The following is a 19159-nucleotide window of genomic DNA, read 5'->3' as shown; positions in this document are numbered from 1 at the left end:
TTCTTTTTTTTTAAATAAATTCTTGACCGTAATTTAACAACATACTTCTATCATAGGTTATCCAGCGTTTGTGTGTTTGTGGTGGAAAAAGTGCCCCGACATGCACCAGCTTGTGTTACTCTAAGACTATAGTTTTGTGGGTTATGTCATACTTTTTATTCTTTTTCCCTTTATCTGTTGAATATACACTCTTTTCTCCCATTCTCTTGCTACATATTTCCTCCTTATTCTCATAAAAAGGAATAAAAGTTGTGTCTTCTCTCAAACCAAAATGAAATATGTTCATTGTGCTCTGAGAGGCAACACAAATAATATAGAGTTCTTATTTTAAAGTTAAATCTCTTTCTAGCTTATAAACAGATTCATTTCAATTAAAATGATATTTTGTCATGTATATAAAACTTTTATACATCACTAGGCAAATAAAATCACTTTTATAGTGCTAATCACATTTTAATGGTGCTTTTATCATCATACAACATGATTTTTTTAAATAATAGTAACACTTGAAGTTATATTAAAATGTTAGAGACCAATTATAAATAATAAATTAATATAACCATTAAATAACCCCTCTTCACATTATTAAACATACCTTTTTTTCAGGAATAATAAAAAATTCTTTGTTTTTGCAAAGGTAGGTGTTAAAACTAAGCTTGTTAAAGGCTCTATATATAACTCATGGTTTACTGCCCCAAAAAAGGCAAGGAATTTACTGAAGTAAAAGGCATTCTGTATTAAAAATAAATATTAAAAGGTAGTATGTAAAAATCTGGGTCAAGTGATCTTTTATGACACTGAGTGAAATATTATTTTAGATCTTATATTGTTGAATATAAATATATTTATAACTATCAGTGAAACAATGCATATAACTAGGTATACATGTTTCAACAAATATTTTTCAAATTCTTACTAGACACAAGGATCTAAAGACCTGGTTTCTATTCTCACAGACGTAGGGGAAATAGGCGTACAGCATGTATAAGAAGAATATATCAAATATGCAATTGCACGCAAAAGAAATAGCCACACTTTTCTCAGATCAGTCAGGTGAGACTAGACTTGAAATGTGGTAACAATGTGTCAAGCATATAAATTTGGAAAAGGGAGGAGAGTCTTAGAGACATTCAAGAGTTTGGGGAAATACAGTGATACTAGTATAATTTGTGTTTAAAGAAAATGGGAGCAGTACTTGTTGCGGCTCAGTGGGTGAGGATGAGGGTTCAATCCCTGGCCCCACTCAGTGGGTTAAGGATCTGGCTTTGCCACAAGCAATGGTGTAGGTCACAGATGAGGCTCCAATTCAATCCCTGGCCCAGAGACTTCCATGTGCTGCAGGTGCTGCCATAAAAAGAGAAAAAAGAAAGGAAAGAAGGAAGGAGGGAGGGAGAGAGGCAGGGAGGGAGGGAGGAAGAGAAAGGAAGGAAGGAAGGAAGGGAAAGAAGGAAAGAAAAGAAATAAGGGAGAGAGTACATCATTAAAAAGAAGACATAGTAGTTGGTATTCATCTTTTGCTTTTCCCACCATGAAGGAGGTAAGAGGTTTTCTAAGGAGAAAGAAAACATGACGTGCTATTAGACTTCAGGTAATAATACTTCCTCAGGTTTCAACAGGGGCAAAAGATACATATGTTAAGAGGGAGATGTAGACTCTAGTTCCTATTTGGGTGAAGTCTCCTATTGTTTATCATTATCTTGCTCATCCTGTTTGTTGTGATCCATAGCTTATAAATACTTCTGAATGTCTCCTAACTCTAGTGGTGAAGTTGTGGATAGACAGAAAGGATATTAGAAAGTAGAATGCAATGAGTGGTTTAATAGAATGACTTTTTATAGACTTGTATAGCAACAATGTCTTGTTGGACTATGGGGCAGCAACAGTATACAATTAGAACCATCAATCTGTGATTTATTAGAAATTCTCAAGTACATCTGGACATGGATGTGTTTTTCAAAGCCAGGATATAAATTCGGGACTATTGTCTGAAGAAAAGTGGTAGCAACAGACATTATGTTGGATTTGCAGCCACTACAGTTTAATATTTTACAGACATCCCAGATGATGGTGCAACAGAGCTAGCGCATTTGGGTGTGAACTTTGTCTTTATATACAGCCAGGTACTTGATACACTGACACATGTAATGGAGTAGTCCTTTCTGCATTCCTTGCCTTCTTGATGGCTCTGAGTCCTGGGCAAGTGTTGTGGTACAGAGGTAGTGTTTGGGCCCCATGCCAAATTACCTTAGTTCTAGTTGGAACTGGCTGGCTGCAACATTTCTTGGGCCAAAAGATCTCTGAACTATACCCCCTTTATTTTGTTTGTATAATACTATATCTGGTTTGCAGTTTTGACAGCCCAATATTAGTGTTAAAGATAACTACAGCTTTGAGTGGACTGGGCTCCAGACTTCTTTAAACCGTTCCATTCTTTATAGTTATCTATGATGATATGCCAGTTTCTTACAGTAGTGACTTCATGCCAATAGCCTTAATTACCAGAGATTTTCCTTTTAAAATCTTGAAATTCTCAGCTTTTTCCCCTCAGGAGTTGTATTCAATTTGGCAACTATAATTTCTTTATTTATACTTAAATCTATGTTTTAATTTATTTCATACTTGCTATCAATCCTTTCATGTTAAACTTCCTCACACATTCTCTACTGTAACTCACCTATTGTTGACTAGGTTACATCTTTAAGAATATCTGTAGGTGGAGTAGCATATCAAGGCCTTACTACTTGATTTTATGTGTATCTTAGAATGTCTTTCAGTTGCCTTTAAAATTGAATGACTTGACTAGATATAAAATTATTAGGTCACATCTAGAACAGATCTACCTGTATTTGGGATTTAAGGATGGGCTAATAGTCATAATTGTAGTAGACATTCATTAAGTACTTGGTATATACCAGACTAGTCTAAGCTCTTATGTGAGTTCATTTAGTCCTTAGATGTGACACAAATACTAATCTTATTTTCCTTTTACTTGAGGTCACCCAGCTAACAAGCAGTGAGATTAAAATTCAAACATTGGAGTTCCCGTCGTGGCGCAGTGGTTGACGAATCCAACTAGGAACCATGAGGTTGCGGGTTCGGTCCCTGCCCTTGCTCAGTGGGTTAATGATCCGGCGTTGCCATGAGCTGTGGTGTAGGTTGCAGACGTGGCTCGGATCCCGCGTTGCTGTGGCTCTGGCGTAGGCTGGTGGCTACAGCTCCGATTGGACCCCTAGCCTGGGAACCTCCATATGCCATGGCAGCGGCCCAAGAAATAGCAAAAAAAAGACCAAAAAATAAAAATAAAATAAAATAAAATTCAAACTTAAACAGTATTGCTCCAAAGTTCATACCCTGAACTTTCTAAAAAACCTTTTGGGTTAATTAAGCTAAAATGTCTAGTTATGTGACCTTAAGCATGTTACTTAACTCCTCTTTGACTCAGTTAACTCTATAAAATGGGACTAATAATACCTCCCACAGTTGCTGTGATGATTGAGTTAATACGTGCAGATAGCTTGTAACAGTGCTTAGCACATAGTAAGTACTTAATAATTGTCTGTTACTGTTATTGTTATTATTATCCTATGGATAATAGCTGCAGATCTGAGCTTTGAACAAGCATTCTCACTTCAGTAACTGCTGTTCAGTTACTGCTATTCAGTGCGCTATAGTGTCAGCAGTTAAGATAGCATTCCAATTAAGTGGGGAAACAGATTATTCAAAAAGTAGCATTGGGCATACTCAGTAAATACTCAGTAATACTTACTGAATTAATGAGGATTTTATAAAAGGATATATATGTATATTCACTTAACAAATATTAACAAAGAGATGTTAAAAACCTTCTAGATTTGTGTAGATAGACTGAAACAAAAATGAAATGATTTGCATGATAATAAGATCATAGATGATTTGTTTTGAATTTTCTTACATTGTTAAAAATTTCTCTAATGATACAATTTATGAAATAAACAATTTGACTGGATAATCACTAAACTCTTTTTCACATATACTGAGTTTGAGGTATCTGCAGAGAGGTCAGAGCTCAGGATGAGGTTTGGGAGCCGTGCAGAGATTATTAGACCATTCACGTTAGTGTGTACAATGGAATACAATATATAAGGAATACTATATATATATAATTTATATATAATGTGTATATGTAATGTATAATATATAATGGAATACAATATATAAGGAATAGGCAAAGGAAGAGGGATCGGCAGTGGGAACTTAAAAAGAACTGTTGGAAGATGAAGAGTCTTGAGAGATGAGCTTCAAAAAAAACAAAGCAGCGGGGCAGGTGGGGAGAAACGTCACCCATGGCAAATTATACAGAAAGTCAAGAAAGATCTCACTGTATGTAGGAATGAAGAAATCTTTGACGATATTTCTCCACTTTATAAGAACAGTGACCATATAAGCCAGTTAACAGTATGCTGAGGAGTAAAGGAAATTGAATGAAGACTGCAAATGTAGATGACTTTTCAACAGCTTAGATGACAAAGAAAGGAATGAAATTAAGGAGAATTTAGAGTGAAACACAGTTCCTTTTGGTTTTTTTCCCTTGATGCTGGAGTTTTTGAAATGGAAAAATTTGAGGAGAAAGGAGGACATCATTGCAGGGGGAGAGACTAAAGATTTTAGGAGAGAAAGGGGGAAATGAATGGGGAAGATTTGAAAGCATGTAGGAAGGAATGGTTTCAGAAGCCTGGACTGAGAGCCCTCTACTGGGGCCTCCTCTGAGACATTGAAGAAAGAGGTGCTCTTATAAATCATTTAAGAAAGAGAAATGAGACAAGTCAGCAGCATTCCAGCTGCTGATGTTTCAGGCTTTTTTTCCTGGAGGAGTAGAGAGTAGAACAGCCTCTCTTCAAATAGCAATTATATCTCTGAGCACTGCTTGTTTAGGTTTGTTCTCTAGATAGGATGGAAAATCTTGCATTCTATTTTCTGTTCACTCTTCTTGTGAGAAATCAGTATAGGGTCGATAGAAATGATGATAGGTGGATAGATAGATACATAGATGGATAGATAGATAGGTAAACTTACACACACTTTCACTCCCACAGTCACTCCTATATAACTTGTGAGAAAAAAATTAAACCCAAGTCAGATCAAAGAGTAGCATGCATACATTCTGCTAATCTAGTGGGCACAGATGTGAAGCTTCTTACTGCCCTTTATTAGGAGGAAAGCTCAAGGCCCAGGACTCCTAAACAGGAGGATGAACACTAGTATGTATGAGTACATGAATATAAGTTTGTGGAGGAACACATTTTTAAGAAAAGACTGTCTGTGCTTTTCCAGAAATGCCCAGATCAGGAACCATTTTGTTATTATTAACTGTCCCATAAACGTGGCCATTTTGCCATTTGCCATGGGGGGTGTAGCTTTTTCCTTGATCAGTTAAGATGCCTCTGTGTTTCTTTACTACAGTCTTTGGCCAAGATGGTGGAACTGTTTTAATGCTGACTAATATAAAATACTATAGGAAAATTCCATGACTTTTAAAATTATTTTTTATGCTTAGGTACAAATAAACTGGTGGTGTTAAAACTCTGTTTTATAGGAATGCCTTGGAAAATAAAGAGTGCCAAAGTAGTAGATATTTTAGTTGTTTGGATGTTTAAGTTGAAATTTTTTTCATTTTTTTTCAATGTAAATAAATCCAATTGCACCATGCCTTATTAAATATAACACTTTTGTCTTAAATAATCATCATTGTTACATATTAAATTCTTATTCCAGACCTTTGAGGGGTGTAAGTGGTTTCCTCTACACAAAATGACCTCAGGGTCACATGTTTTACCCTGACTTCTTCTGTAATTCTTTTCATTGTTTTAAACTGTTCCCCCTTTATCATTATTTCTATTTATCCTGTTTTCTAATTGGTAGCCAAAATAAGCCAGGCCATAAAGTCAGGACAATCAGTGACTTTTTTTACATACCATTCAAATTCTGAGATCCTTTAAGAGTAAGCTAGTGCCAGGATTTTCCAAAAGAATTAGGCACATAGTTTTATGAAAAGTCTGTTACAGAGACTTCTTTAATTGTCTATATCTGGTTGGTTGAAGGTTTATACATCAAAAAGAAAAAGTTTTACTGGAGCTTGACTGTCTAATTGACACACTAATGCTTATCAGCAACATGTAGCTAATCTTAAAATGACAGGAAGATCTAAGGGCATTCGGAGGCTGATGTTGTTAATAAGATGCACAGAAATCATTTACAAAAGATTTTTAAAGGAATCCTGGAATTGGTTTCTAAGTTGTGTTCACCTCATTTAGGCTCCTGGAGGCAGCGTAAAGTACTAAGCAAGTTTGAAGCATTACTAGCATTCAGTTGTGCCAAGCAAGAGGCTGCCTGAGAGAGTCATGTACTTGCTACTGTACATTTATCCTCTTTTTCAATTGTCCTTGCATAAAATTTCTGACAGTCTTTACATATTATAAATAGTTGTTTCTTTTTTTGTTGTTTTTTTAGGGCAGCACAACTACTTATGTGCTGGAAGAAACGACTGCATTGTTGATAAAATCCGCAGAAAAAACTGCCCAGCTTGTCGCCTTAGAAAGTGCTGTCAGGCTGGCATGGTCCTTGGAGGTAATGCTGATCTGTTTTCAACAATAATATACTGTCTGATATTTACAGTATTAAACTATGGGTCAGAAAAATCCTAGTTTTCTTCTGCCTGTCCTGATTATGGGTGTCTGAATGATGCAATCCATACTATCTCGTTAATGCTATGGATTTCCAGCATGTTGAGGTCTAAGGAAGTGTAAACCTCCATTTGTTTTTATTGCCTAGAATAGATGTTATGGGAAGTTCAGCAACCTCTCATTAAGTGACATGGGTTGGAGTTTGGGCTCTGCTGCTTACTGCCTCTGTGGCCTTGAGTAAGTCACTAACCCCTTCTGGGCATCAGTCTCATTGTCTGTAAATGGAGAGCATTGAAGTCCCTTCCAGCTCAAAAACTGATTCTGTGAATTGGTTAAATGCATTAATCTCCATCCCTTCTTTTCTCCATCAACTCTACCTTTTCTCCTTCCTTCCCCCATTCTCTTTAAGTAACTAGATAATGAGCCCTTACACTTACCAGGTACTATTTTAGGTTCTGGGAGTGTAGCAGCAAACAAAACGGACTGCCCTCATGGAGCTTACATTCTGAGAGAAGGAGCAATAAAAAAAAAGTCAAATGATGATAAGTACTTTGGAATGTATTAAGCAGGGTCAGTTAATGGGGAGTATCAGGGAGGGGAATCAGTCCTGAACCATTTGCTCAAATTAATATCTTCATTTTATTTAGTCAATTCCTAAGCAATAATGTCTCTGAAATCCCGAGTTCAATATAGTAATACTTTTTCTAAGACGGGTTTTAAAAATTCATAACTATTGAAATATATACTCAATATACCACCTATAGAAGCTCATGTACCATAAATAGTATGTGTTAACTTCTGAGAAGTATGTAGGAGACCAACATTTCTTGAGTGCCCTCTGTGTGAAGCACCCTGCTTTGTTCTGTCTCTGCTACCCCTGAGCAAGATACATTCTAATTTCTAATGAAATAATTATCAAATAGAAGAGTAGGTGATTTAAGAGAGGTGCCAAACATTGCTAGGCAAGTAGAGCAAAGGAATGAATTAATTCTCTCTGAGGGGATTGGCAGAAGTTTCAGAGAGGAGTCCTGAAAGGAACGAATAGAAACTTTGTAAGTGGAAAGGAGACGGTATTTACAATGAAAAACAGGATGCATTTTGGTGATAATTTTTCTGGAAAGTCAGTTATTTCGTGGGGACTGCAGGAAATGAACCTTAAAAGTTACCTTGGGCCAGCTGGGATCCAGAGTTTTAACTCTCTTTTACTTCGCCTGCACCATTCTCCTTTCACTCCTTAGAAGCTCTTACATATCCTTCATATTAAGTTCAAGTGTGATGTTTTTTGTCTTCCCATCTCTGCAGTCACTGCAGGGGAGGAGGTTTTAAGGGGACCCAGTTGAATGGAGTGCTTTTCTCTCTGGGAAGGTTGAAAGCCTTAAGCCAGCCTGGTTTGAACCTTGCCCTGATTGTACTTACTTCAGCATTCTTACCCTTACAATGGAAGACTGACGCAAGTGGAAGTGATGAGACCTAGCCACTCCACTCCCAAGCCAGCCCACATGAGGCACTGGGATTCACTTTCTCTCTCTTCCCATAGTTTCTTTTAATACCCCCATTGTAGTATTTACCTCATTTTTTATAACTTTTTTACTGGTATCCCATTCAAGGATTTTCTCCTAATCCAAGATTGAGTTGTTTGTAAGCAGTAATGTCATTTTAGTGTTTTTAGGACCAAAATACTTGTTTAAGAATTGCTCACTAAGTATTTGTGACTGCTATTTTGAAGTCATTTGAAGTGCACTCTTGAACCGTAAAGTCCAACTGTAGTCATTTCCAGAACACAGCAAGACTGTTTGGGGAGGGAAAGGGGATGTGGTCTAAGGTAGTGTTTTTTTTTATTTTGAGAAAAGGTACTAGCTCTTGAGGTGGTCTGCCATTTCATGATTGCCTTTATATTAATAGGTTTGCTAAAAAAAGTGATTTAAAATGGACCAAAGTAAAAATAATGAGACACCCAGCCACTGAGAAACTTAGGTTAGTTTAGAGAAGAGACTTGGGTTCCAGCCAGCAACAAGACAGATGCCCAGTAAGAAATAAAGTAACAAAGAATAGAGAACTTCAGGAAGACTCAGAACTAGGATGAAAGGGGAGAATTCCATTCCAGGAACATATACTAAAGTAGCATCTGGGCAGGGTCAGCAGCAAGACCATGGAGCTGTTGTAATTGGCTTTAATTTCCTTGTATTTCTTCTGCTTAAGAGCAGAATTGGTTGTTATAGGGCAGAGAGTAATTCAAAGCTAATTAGCCTGAATCTCAAAGATTAGAATAAGGAAGAGGCAGAGAGTTAGCATTTGTCACACATATTTCCTTAATTTCTTGTGCTCCCATCACTTCCCTAAGGTCCCTTGTGGCCATCTTGTGTCCCAGTTCTGAAATCTTGTGGACTTTTCTCCCTTTGCATAATTTATTTCAGCCACTGAACTATCTTTCGTGGCTGGTGACCATAAGATTTATCATTCAAACCAGAACACAGCTGAGAATAAAATGGACCATAGCAATAATTCAACTGGGTAACAGATGTAAACCAAGAGTTTTGGGCTAACTGGACCATAGGGCAAGCCACACATTTTTCCAGTTAGAAGCTGGGAATGTAGCTGAAATCGTCAAATGTTTGCTTGCATAATATTTGATTTATTATTTTAAACACAAATATTTGTTTTTTTATTTAATGATTTTAATTTTTTTCCATTATAGCTGTCAATTTTCTACTGTACAGCAAGGTGACCCAGTCACACATATACATATGTACAAATATTTAAATTACATACAAAAATTTATTTATTTTGAAGTATTACATTTTGGTCTCAGATTTCACAAACAACTTTTTTCAAACTAATTCCATGAACCTTTGGCAGCAGGATCTTTGCTCCAGTAAAGCCATTTTTAAATCAGCTAATTATTTTCCACAGTTCTGCATCATTTTATCTAAAATGTTTGAGGCATTCCCTTGTGGCACAGTGGGTTAAGGATCCAGCATTGTCACTGCAGTGGCTTGTGTCGCTGCTGTGGCATGGGTTCAGTCCTTGGCTCTAGAACTCCCACATGCCCTAATAAATACGGCAAAAAAGAAAGAAAACTATAACTAGCCAAATTATAGGATTTTCCCTTGTGGTGCAGCCAGTTGAAGATCAGCTTTCACTACAGTGACTTAGGTTCAGTCTTTGGCTTGGGAACTTCTGCATGCCATGGGTGCAGTCAAAATAAAATAAAATATTTGATATGTAACATTTTTAAAATTCATATACAGTAATACTATATGATTGCAAATCTATTCTAAGCCAAAAACACCTATCATATAATGTAACAGGTTTTTTGTTTTGTTTTGTTTTGTTTACAGCTGCACCCAAAGCATATGGAAGTTCCGAAGCCAGGGGTTGAATCGGAGCTGCAGCTGTGGCCTAGACCACAGTCATGACAACACCAGATCCAAGCCACATCTGTGACCTATGCCTCAGCTTGCTGCAACGCCAGATCCTTAACCCACTGAGCAAGGCCAGGGATCAAACCTGTATCCTCACAGAGACAATGTCAGCTCTTTTAACCTACTGAGCCACAATGGGAACTCCTAATATAAGTTTTAATGTTTGTCCTGAAAGAGATTTTTTTTTTGGGTGATTCCCCATAAAATAAACAGTTGCTGTATTATTTAATTGTGGACTATATCAAGCCTACCAAAAAGGAAAATGAATAAATACCTATGTGTCCATCAATCAGTTTTTAATATCAGATAATTTTTCATATTTTCTTCATTTTAGTTGTATTTTTTAAGGAATAAGATGTTACAGATATTTTGGAGCTTCTGATTAGTCATTGCCTATAAACCCAATAAATTCATTTGTTCTTCAAGGATAACCAGTATATTCATACTTGTAATTCATGTGTATGAATTTTTAAGTAATACAGTACTATATCGAATATTTCTAAACTTTATGTGAATGACATTACATTGTACATGTACTTTTTCAATTTGTATTTTCATTCCATGTTGTGTTTTTGAGATTCGTTCATGTTTATACATGTAACTAGGGCTACTTTTTAATTTCTCTGTGATACTGCATTTTAAGAACATTCCATGGTGCTTTTCACTTTCGTCTGTTCATGGATATTAACTTCTAATTTTTCATAATTTTAAAATACACAGCAGTAAACATTCTTATATCCGCATCTTTATGCATATGTTCGAGAAGTTCTCTAGGATATATATCTAGAAAGAGAATTTAATTTCTGGTTTCCTGAGACATTGTGTGCCTTCAAACTTACTAAATGTTACCTTATCATTAAATTACCCTCCAGAGTTTTGCTTCCACCAGTGCTTGAAAATTCTTGTTATTACATATCTTTACCTATACTTGGTATTTTCATACTTTTTAATTTTTCTAATTTGATAGTCATAAAATTGGTATCCAACTTTGGTTCAATTTGTGTCTCCTAGAATAGTAGTGAGGAAAAATATTGCTCTATTAGCCATTTATATTTCCTGGTCCGTGAATTAGCTCTTCCTATTTATTGGCCATTTTTCAAATGGATTATTTGTCTTTTTTCTTACTGATTCATACAACTTATCTCTGTACTCTCTACTTGTCTTTTCTTAGTTACATGCAATCTATGTTTTGACTTTTTGCTTTGTTTATGATGTCTTTTTTCTAATTTTTATATAATCACATGTGTTAATATTCTCCCTTTACATCCTATAACTCTGAAATTGTATAGATAATCTAATAAGAATCATCTAAAATCTTTCAAGATTTTCACTCTCATGTCCTTAACCTACCTACAAATTTTCACCATTATTTTCTCATAGATACTTAAAATATGACTTAGAAAATCTGTGGCTATTTCCATGACTTACAGTATTCTTTCTTCTTAAAGTTTTTTATTTTTTTAATATTTTTTTTATTTTCCCACTGTACAGCAAGGGGGTCATGTATACATTACAATTACATTTTTCCCCCACCCTTTCTTCTGTTGCAACATGAGTATCTAGACATAGTTCTCAATGCTATTCAGCAGGATCTCCTTGTAAATCTATTCTTAGTTGTGTCTGATAAGCCCAAGCTCCCAGTCCCTCCCACTCCCTCCTCCTCCCATCAGGCAGCCACAAGTCTCTTCTCCAAGTCCATGATTTTCTTTTCTGAGGAGATGTTCATTTGTGCTGGATATTAGATTCCAGTTATAAGTGATAGCATATGGTATTTGTCTTTGTCTTTCTGGCTCATTTCACTCAGTATGAGATTCTCTAGTTCCATCCATGTTGCTGCAAATGGCATTATGTCATCCTTTTTATGGCTGAATAGTATTCCATTGTGTATATATACCACATCTTCCGAATCCAATCATCTGTCGATGGACATTTATGTTGTTTCCATGCCCTAGCTATTGTGAATAGTGCTGAAATGAACATGCGGGTGCACGTGCCTCTTTTAAGTAGAGTTTTGTCCGGATAGATGCCCAAGAGTGGGATTGCGGGGTCATATGGAAGTTCTATGAACAGATTTCTAAGGTATCTCCAAACTGTTCTCCACAGTGGCTGTACCAGTTTCCATTCCCACCAACAGTGCAGGAGGGTTCCCTTTTCTCCACAACCCCTCCAGCACTTGTTATTTGTGGATGTATTAATGATGGCCATTCTGACTGGTGTGAGGTGATGTCTCATGGTAGTTTTGATTTGCATTTCTCTTATAACCAGCGATGTTGAGCATTTTTTTCATGTGTTTGTTGGCCATCAGTATATCTTCTTTGGAGAAATGTCTATTCAGGTCTTTTGCCCATTTTTCCATTGATTGATTGGCTTTTTTGCTGTTGGGTTGTATAAGTTGTTTATATATTCTAGAGATTAAGCCCTTGTCAGTTGCATCATTTGAAATGATTTTCTCCCATTCTGTAAGTTGTCTTTTTGGTTTCTTTTGGGTTTCCTTTGCTGTGCAAAAGCTTTTCAGTTTGATGAGGTCCCATGGGTTTATTTTTGCTCTAATTTCTATTGCTTTGGGAGACTGACCTGAGAAAATATTCATGATGTTGATGTCAGAGAGTGTTTTGCCTATGTTTTCTTCTAGGAGTTTGATGGTGTCCTGTCGTATATTTAAGTCTTTCAGCCATTTGGAGTTTATTTTTGTGCATGGTGTGAGGGTGTGTTCTAGTTTCATTGCTTTGCATGCAGCTGTCCAGGTTTCCCAGCAATGCTTGCTGAATAGACTTTCTTTTTCCCATTTTATGTTCTTGCCTCCCTTGTCAAAGATTAATTGACCATAGGTGTCAGGGTTTATTTCCGGGTTCTCTATTCTGTTCCATTGGTCTGTCTGTCTGTTTTGGTACCAGTACCACACTGTTTTGATGACTGTGGCTTTGTAGTATTTCTTGAAGTCTGGGAGAGTTATGCCTCCTGCTTGGTTTCTCAGGATTGCTTTGGTGATTCTGAGTCTTTTGTGGTTCCATATAAATGTTTGGATTGTTTGTTCTAGTTCTGTGAAAAATGCCATGGGTAATTTGATAGGGATTGCATTGAATCTGTAGATTGCTTTGGGTAGTATGGCCATTTTTACAATATTGATTTTCCCAATCCAGGAACATGGAATATCTTTCCATTTCTTTACATCTTCTTTGATTTCTTTGATTAAAGTTTTATAGTTCTCGGCATATAGGTCCTTTACCTCCTTGGTCAGGTGTATTCTAAGGTATTTGATTTTGTGAGGTGCAATTTTACAGGGTATCGTATTTTTGTATTCCTTTTCTAAAATTTCATTGCTGGTATACAGAAATGCAACTGACTTCTGAATGTTAATCTTATATCCTGTCACTTTGCTGAATTTATTAATCAGTGCAAGGAGTTTTGGGGTTGAGTCCTTAGGGTTTTCTATGTATAGTATCATGTCATCTGCATACAGTGACAGTTTTCTCTCTTCTCTTCCTATATGGATGCCTTTTTTTTCTTTTGTTTGTCTAATTGCTATGGCTAGGACTTCCAAAACTATGTTGAAGAGCAGTGGTGAGAGTGGGCATCCCTGTCTTGTTCCAGATTTGAGTGAGAAGGCTTTCAGTTTTTTCCCATTGAGTATTATATTTGCTGTGGGTTTATCATAAATGGCTTTGATTATGTTCAGGAATGTTCCCTCTATACCCACTTTGGCGAGGGTCTTGATCATGAATGGATGTTGGACTTTGTCAAATGCTTTTTCTGCGTCTATTGAGATGATCATATGATTTTTGACTTTTTTTTTGTTAATGTGTGGTGTATGATGCTGATTGATTTATGTATGTTGAACCATCCTTGTGAACCTGGGATGAACCCTACCTGGTCATGGTGTATAATTTTTTTGGTATGTTGTTGGATTCGGTTGGCTAAGATTTTGTTGAGAATTTTTGCATCTATATTCATCAATGATATTGGGCGATAGTTTTCTTTTTTGGTGGTATCTCTGTCTGGTTTTGGAATGAGGGTGGTGATGGTGGCCTCATAGAATGTCTTTGGGAGTATTCCTTCTTCTTCAACCTTTTGAAAGAGTTTAAGGAGGGTGGGCACCAATTCCTCTTTATATGTTTGATAGAATTCACCTGTGAAGCCATGTGGTCCTGGACTTTTATTTGTAGGGAGTGATTTTATGACCTCTTCAATTTCATTTCTAGTGATCGGTCTGTTCAGTTGGTCTGTTTCTGCTTGATTCAGTTTTGGCAGGCTGCAAGATTCTAGAAAATTGTCCATTTCTTCCAGATTGTCAAACTTGTTGCCATACAGTTGTTCATAGTATTCTCTTATGGTTTTTTGTATTTCTGCTGTATCCGTTGTGATTTCTCCTTTTTCATTTATAATTTTGGTTATTTGGGTTCTTTCCTCTTTTTAGTGAGTCTGGCCAGGGGTTTGTCAATTTTGTTCACCTTTTCAAAGAACCAGCTCTTGGTTTTATTAATTTTCTCTATTGTTTTTTGAGTCTCTATTTTATTGATTTCTTCTTTGATCTTTATAATTTCCTTCCTTCTGCTGACTTTAGGCCTTTTTTGTTCTTCTTTTTCTAATTTGTTTAGGTGGAGGGTTAAGTTGTCCATTTGGGATCTTTCTTCTTTTTTGAGAAAGGCCTGGATTGCTATAAATTTCCCTCTGAGCACTGCTTTCGCAGCATCCCATAGATTTTGAGAGGTTGTGTCTTCATTATCATTTGTTTCAAGGTAGTTTTTAATTTCCTTCTTGATTTCCTCATTGACCCATTGGTTTTTTAGTAGCATGTTGTTTAGTCTCCATGTAGTAGGTTTTTTCTCTTTCCTTTTCCCATGGTTGATTTCTAATTTCATGGCATTGTGGTCAGAGAAGATACTTGAGATAATTTCTATGCTCCTAAATTTATTGAGATTCGCTTTGTGTCCCAATATGTGGTCAATTCTTGAGAATGTTCCATGAGCATTTGAGAAGAATGTGTATTCTGCTTTTTTTGGATGTAGTGTCCTGAAGATATCAATTAAGTCTAACTTTTCTATTGTTTCCTTTAGGATCTCTGTTGCTTTATTGGTTTTCTGTCTAGAGGATCTGTCCATTGATGTGAGGGGGGTATTAAGGTCTCCTACTATGATTGTGTTCTCATCAATATCCCCCTTTATGTCTGTTAATATTTGTTGTATGTATCTGGGTGCTCCTATATTTGGGGCATATATGTTGATGATAGTCACATCCTCTCCTTGGATGGATCCCTGAATCATTAAGTAGTGTCCTTCTTTGTCTTTCTTTATGTCTTTTGTTTTAAAGTCTATTTTGTCTGATATGAGCGTTGCGACTCCTGCTTTTCTGTCCTGTCTATTGGCGTGAAATATTTTTCCCCACCCTTTCACTTTCAATCTATATGTATCTTTTGTCCTAAGGTGAGTTTCTTGTAGGCAGCATATTGAAGGTTTTTGCCTTTTTATCCACTCAGCCAGTCTGTGTCTTTTGATTGGGGCATTCAGTCCATTGACATTTAAGGTGATAATTGATAGATGATTATTTATTGCCATTTGAACCTCGTGTTCCAGTTGATTCTATGGTTCTCCATTCTTCCTTTTTTTTTTGGTTGGATGGTCTCCTGTTATTATCTGCTTGAGTGTATTTTTTTTTTCATTTTTTGCAAATGCAATATTTGCTTTTGGCTTGTGGTTGCTCTGTTTTTTAAGTATGCTAACCCCTTCCCATAATTGTGTGTTTTAGCCTGATGGTCCTGTAAGTTCAAACACTTCATTACTATATTAAAATTAAGAAGAGAAACATACAAACAAACAAACGAAAAGGGTTATTTGCTTCCTAACATCCCTTGCCCACATTTTATGGTTTTGATGACTCTTTTTTTATTTTTTTCTTTTTAATTTTATTTTGTTTGAAGCATGTTCATGATTAAATCTGTATGCTGGCTTATTTGAGTGACTGCTCTCTGATTGCGGTTTCCTCAGTCCTAGTTCATCCTATTCTTCTTTTTTTTTTTCTTTTCTTTTTTCTTCCCTTTCCTTCCTTTCTTTTTGGTTAAGAGAAGCCCTTTCAATATTTCCTTTAACCTGGGTTTTGTGTTGCAGTATTCTTTAAGTTTTTGTTTGTTGGAAAAAATTTTTATTTCCCCTTCTATTTTAAATGATATTCTTGCTGGATAGAGTATTCTAGGTTGCATATTTTTTCCTTTGAGCACTTTAAATATCTCTTGCCATTCCCTCCTGGCCTGCAGTGTTTCTGTAGAGAAATCAGCTGATATTCTTATGGGGGTTCCCTTGTAGTTAACATTCTGCTTTTCTCTTGCTGCCTTGAGGATCCTCTCTTTATCACTAACTTTTGCCATTTTTATTATGATGTGTCTTGGTGTGGGTCTGTTTGGGTTCAGTTTGTTTGGGGCCCTCTGTGCTTCTTGTATCTTGAATCCAGTATCCTTTAGATTTGGGAAGTTTCCAGCGATAATTTCTTCAAATATATTTTCCATCCCCTTATCTTTTTCTACTTCTTCTGGAATTCCTATTATGCATAGGTTGGCCTGCTTTATATTATCCCATAGGTCTCTTATATTGCTTTCAGTTTTTTGATTCTGTTTTCTGTCTGTTGACCGGATTGAATGATTTCCATTATTCTATCTTCCATATCACTGATTTGTTCTTCTGCATTATTCATTCTGGTTTTTACTGCCCTTAGTTCAGTTTGCATCTCTGCAAATGAATGTTCTAGTTTTTCTTGGCTCCTCCTTATATTTTCTAATTCCTTCCTGAGGGTATCTGCATTACTGTTCATATCTTCTCTTAATTCCTTCAGTATTTTCACTATTTCTCTTTTGAACTCCAGGTCTGTCTGACTGCAGAGATCTGTTTCATTGTTGACTGTTTTAGGTGAGTTCTCCTGTTGGTTTGACTGGGGGTGGTTTCTCAGCTTCTTCATCTTGCTTGTTGTTTTCTTTTTCCTGAGGGAGTTGTACTCTCTGTTATCGGGCAGTGTTTGCCTTGTCACTGCCGTGGAATATTTCCTGAGGGCTGGCGTTGTTGGTCAATCTTTTTTGAGGCAGTGTGGCTTTTCTGGAGTGTTGATGGGGCTAACAGTGTTTCTTTGAAGCAAAGGAGGGCTTCCTGAGGGCAGACAGGACTGGGAGGTCCACACCACGATGGTAGCAGATTTCACTTGGTCATGCAGAGCTTGCTCTGGTGTTTTTAGGCTGTGGGGTTCTTGCAGGGAGTTGGCGGTGTTGGGCAGCTGCTCTTCAGGGGTGCATCACCCCCTGGGGGCTGGAGCAGCTATCTGGGTCACTGAGAACTAAGAGGCTCTTCCCTAGGGCAGTCCAACTCAGAAGGACAGCCTGAGAATGTAGGCGGATCTTTTTACAGTCTGGCCGAGCTTGTTGCAGCTTTTCTGGGCTGCAGGGACTCCTCCAGGGGGCTGGTGGTGCTGAGCAGCTATTCCGCGGGAGTGGGGCACCCAGGGGGGTAGCAGGGCCGTTGGAGACCCAAGAGGCTCCTCCCCAGGGCAGCCTGACTCAGAAAGACCGTCTGAGATCTTTTCCCAACTTGGCCAGGCTTGTTGCAGCTTTTCTGGGCTGCAGGGGGTCCTGCCTGGAGCTGGCAGTCCTATGCAGCTGATCCACTAGGGCACCCCCTGGGGGCTTGGACGGGTAGCAGGGCCGCTGGAAATCCAAGAGGCTCCTCCCCAGGGCAGCCCGACTCAGAAAAACTGTCCAAGAATTAGGCAGATCTATTCACGGCCTGGCTAGGCTTGTTCTAGCTTTTCTGGGCTGCAGGCCTTTTCTCGGGGGCTGGTGGTGTTTGGTGCTGCTCTGCGGAAGTGTAGCCCCTCCAAAGGGCAAGCAGGCCTGTGCAGGGACAGCCCCTGCGGTGGTAGGCTTCAGGCAATTGTTGAGGCCAGCCTCCTGGATGGCAGGCAGCCCCAGGTTGGCGAGAGTGTAGGGGGTGGCGGGGGTGGGGGGAGGGGATGCACTGGGAAGCACAGCTTTCAGCTAGCTAGCGGGCCTGTAAGCTTGCTGTGGCGTGGGGGGTATTCTATGGGGACCCACCCCTTCTTCTCTCCCCTCCCCAACAGGGGCGCAGACCAGGCTCTTCTCCCAGGTTCCCTCTGATGTGGCTTTCCACTTCCCCGCCCCTAGAGTATTGCTCCCTTCCTCTGCGGAAGCTTTGTTTTCTAGTCTCCCAGGCAGTCTCTGCCCCATCAAATGGTTTCTAGACCTCCCAAGCAGTTTCCGCTCCGCCCCGCCCCCCCAGCCTGATCTAGGGGACTAACCACTGGAGCCGAGATCTGGGTGCCCAGCCCCCACCCAGGCGTCCCCCGGCCCTTTCTCGGGGACTAACCTCTGGAGCCGAGGTCTCGGTGCCCAGCCCCCACCCAGGCGTCTCAATTTTTGGTGACTGTGCCCGTAGTTCAGATGGTCCATTCAGTTCTTGATCGGCTTTTCCGTACTCCAACTTACTGCTACACTCTTCTCTGCATCTGGAGATTCCTCCGGTTCGTTTAATCTTTCCCCCGTGTAGGTGACTTTCCAGGGTGCGGGATCCCTTTCTCCTCCTCAGTTCCCTTTCGGAGCGCCTGTCCCGCTTGGATTCACCTTCTCTCACTCTCCTCTTTTCTCCCGTTCTGCCCAGTAATGTCACAAACTTCTTGCCGTTATTGGAGTTTAGGTTCCTCTGCCAGCGATTGGTTGCTGTTCTGTGCGAGTCATTTATTCTGTAGATGTGCTTTTTTTGTTGTGTTTGTGGAAGAGGGCAAGCGTGTCCCCCTACTCCTCTGCCATCTTGTCCTCCTTAAAGTTTTTTATTATTAAAAATTTACTTTAGGGAGTTCCCATGGCATAGTGAGTTAATGATTCAGCTTGTCTCTGTGGAGGCCTCAGATGGATACCTGCCCATAGCAGTGGGTTAAGGATCCGGCCTTATGGAAGCTGTGGCGTAGGTCACAACTCTGGCTGGGATTCAGTCACTGGCCCAGAAACTTCTATATGCTGCTCATGTGGCCAAAAATAATAGTAATAATAATAATTTAATTTTTTAAAAAAGTTTATTCACAATGGTATCT

The 19159-nt window shown here is 38.4% G+C and overlaps 1 protein-coding gene across 2 annotated transcripts in view; it reads left to right on the top strand.

Moving 5' to 3' along the window:
• Positions 1-19159, top strand: part of PGR (progesterone receptor) — a 94093-nt gene that overhangs the window by 30492 nt on the left and 44442 nt on the right. For both annotated transcript variants that reach the window (XR_002346934.1, NM_001166488.1), the window contains 1 exon segment: positions 6487-6603. Coding sequence is in view for 1 of the 2 variants with exons in the window: in NM_001166488.1 (NP_001159960.1) it covers positions 6487-6603 (117 nt within the window). In the remaining variant the exon portion in view is untranslated.

The sequence above is a fragment of the Sus scrofa genome, chromosome 9 (genome assembly GCF_000003025.6).
Source record: "Sus scrofa isolate TJ Tabasco breed Duroc chromosome 9, Sscrofa11.1, whole genome shotgun sequence".
Taxonomy (NCBI): Eukaryota; Metazoa; Chordata; class Mammalia; order Artiodactyla; family Suidae; genus Sus; species Sus scrofa.
This window is presented reverse-complemented; position numbering and strand designations above follow the sequence as displayed.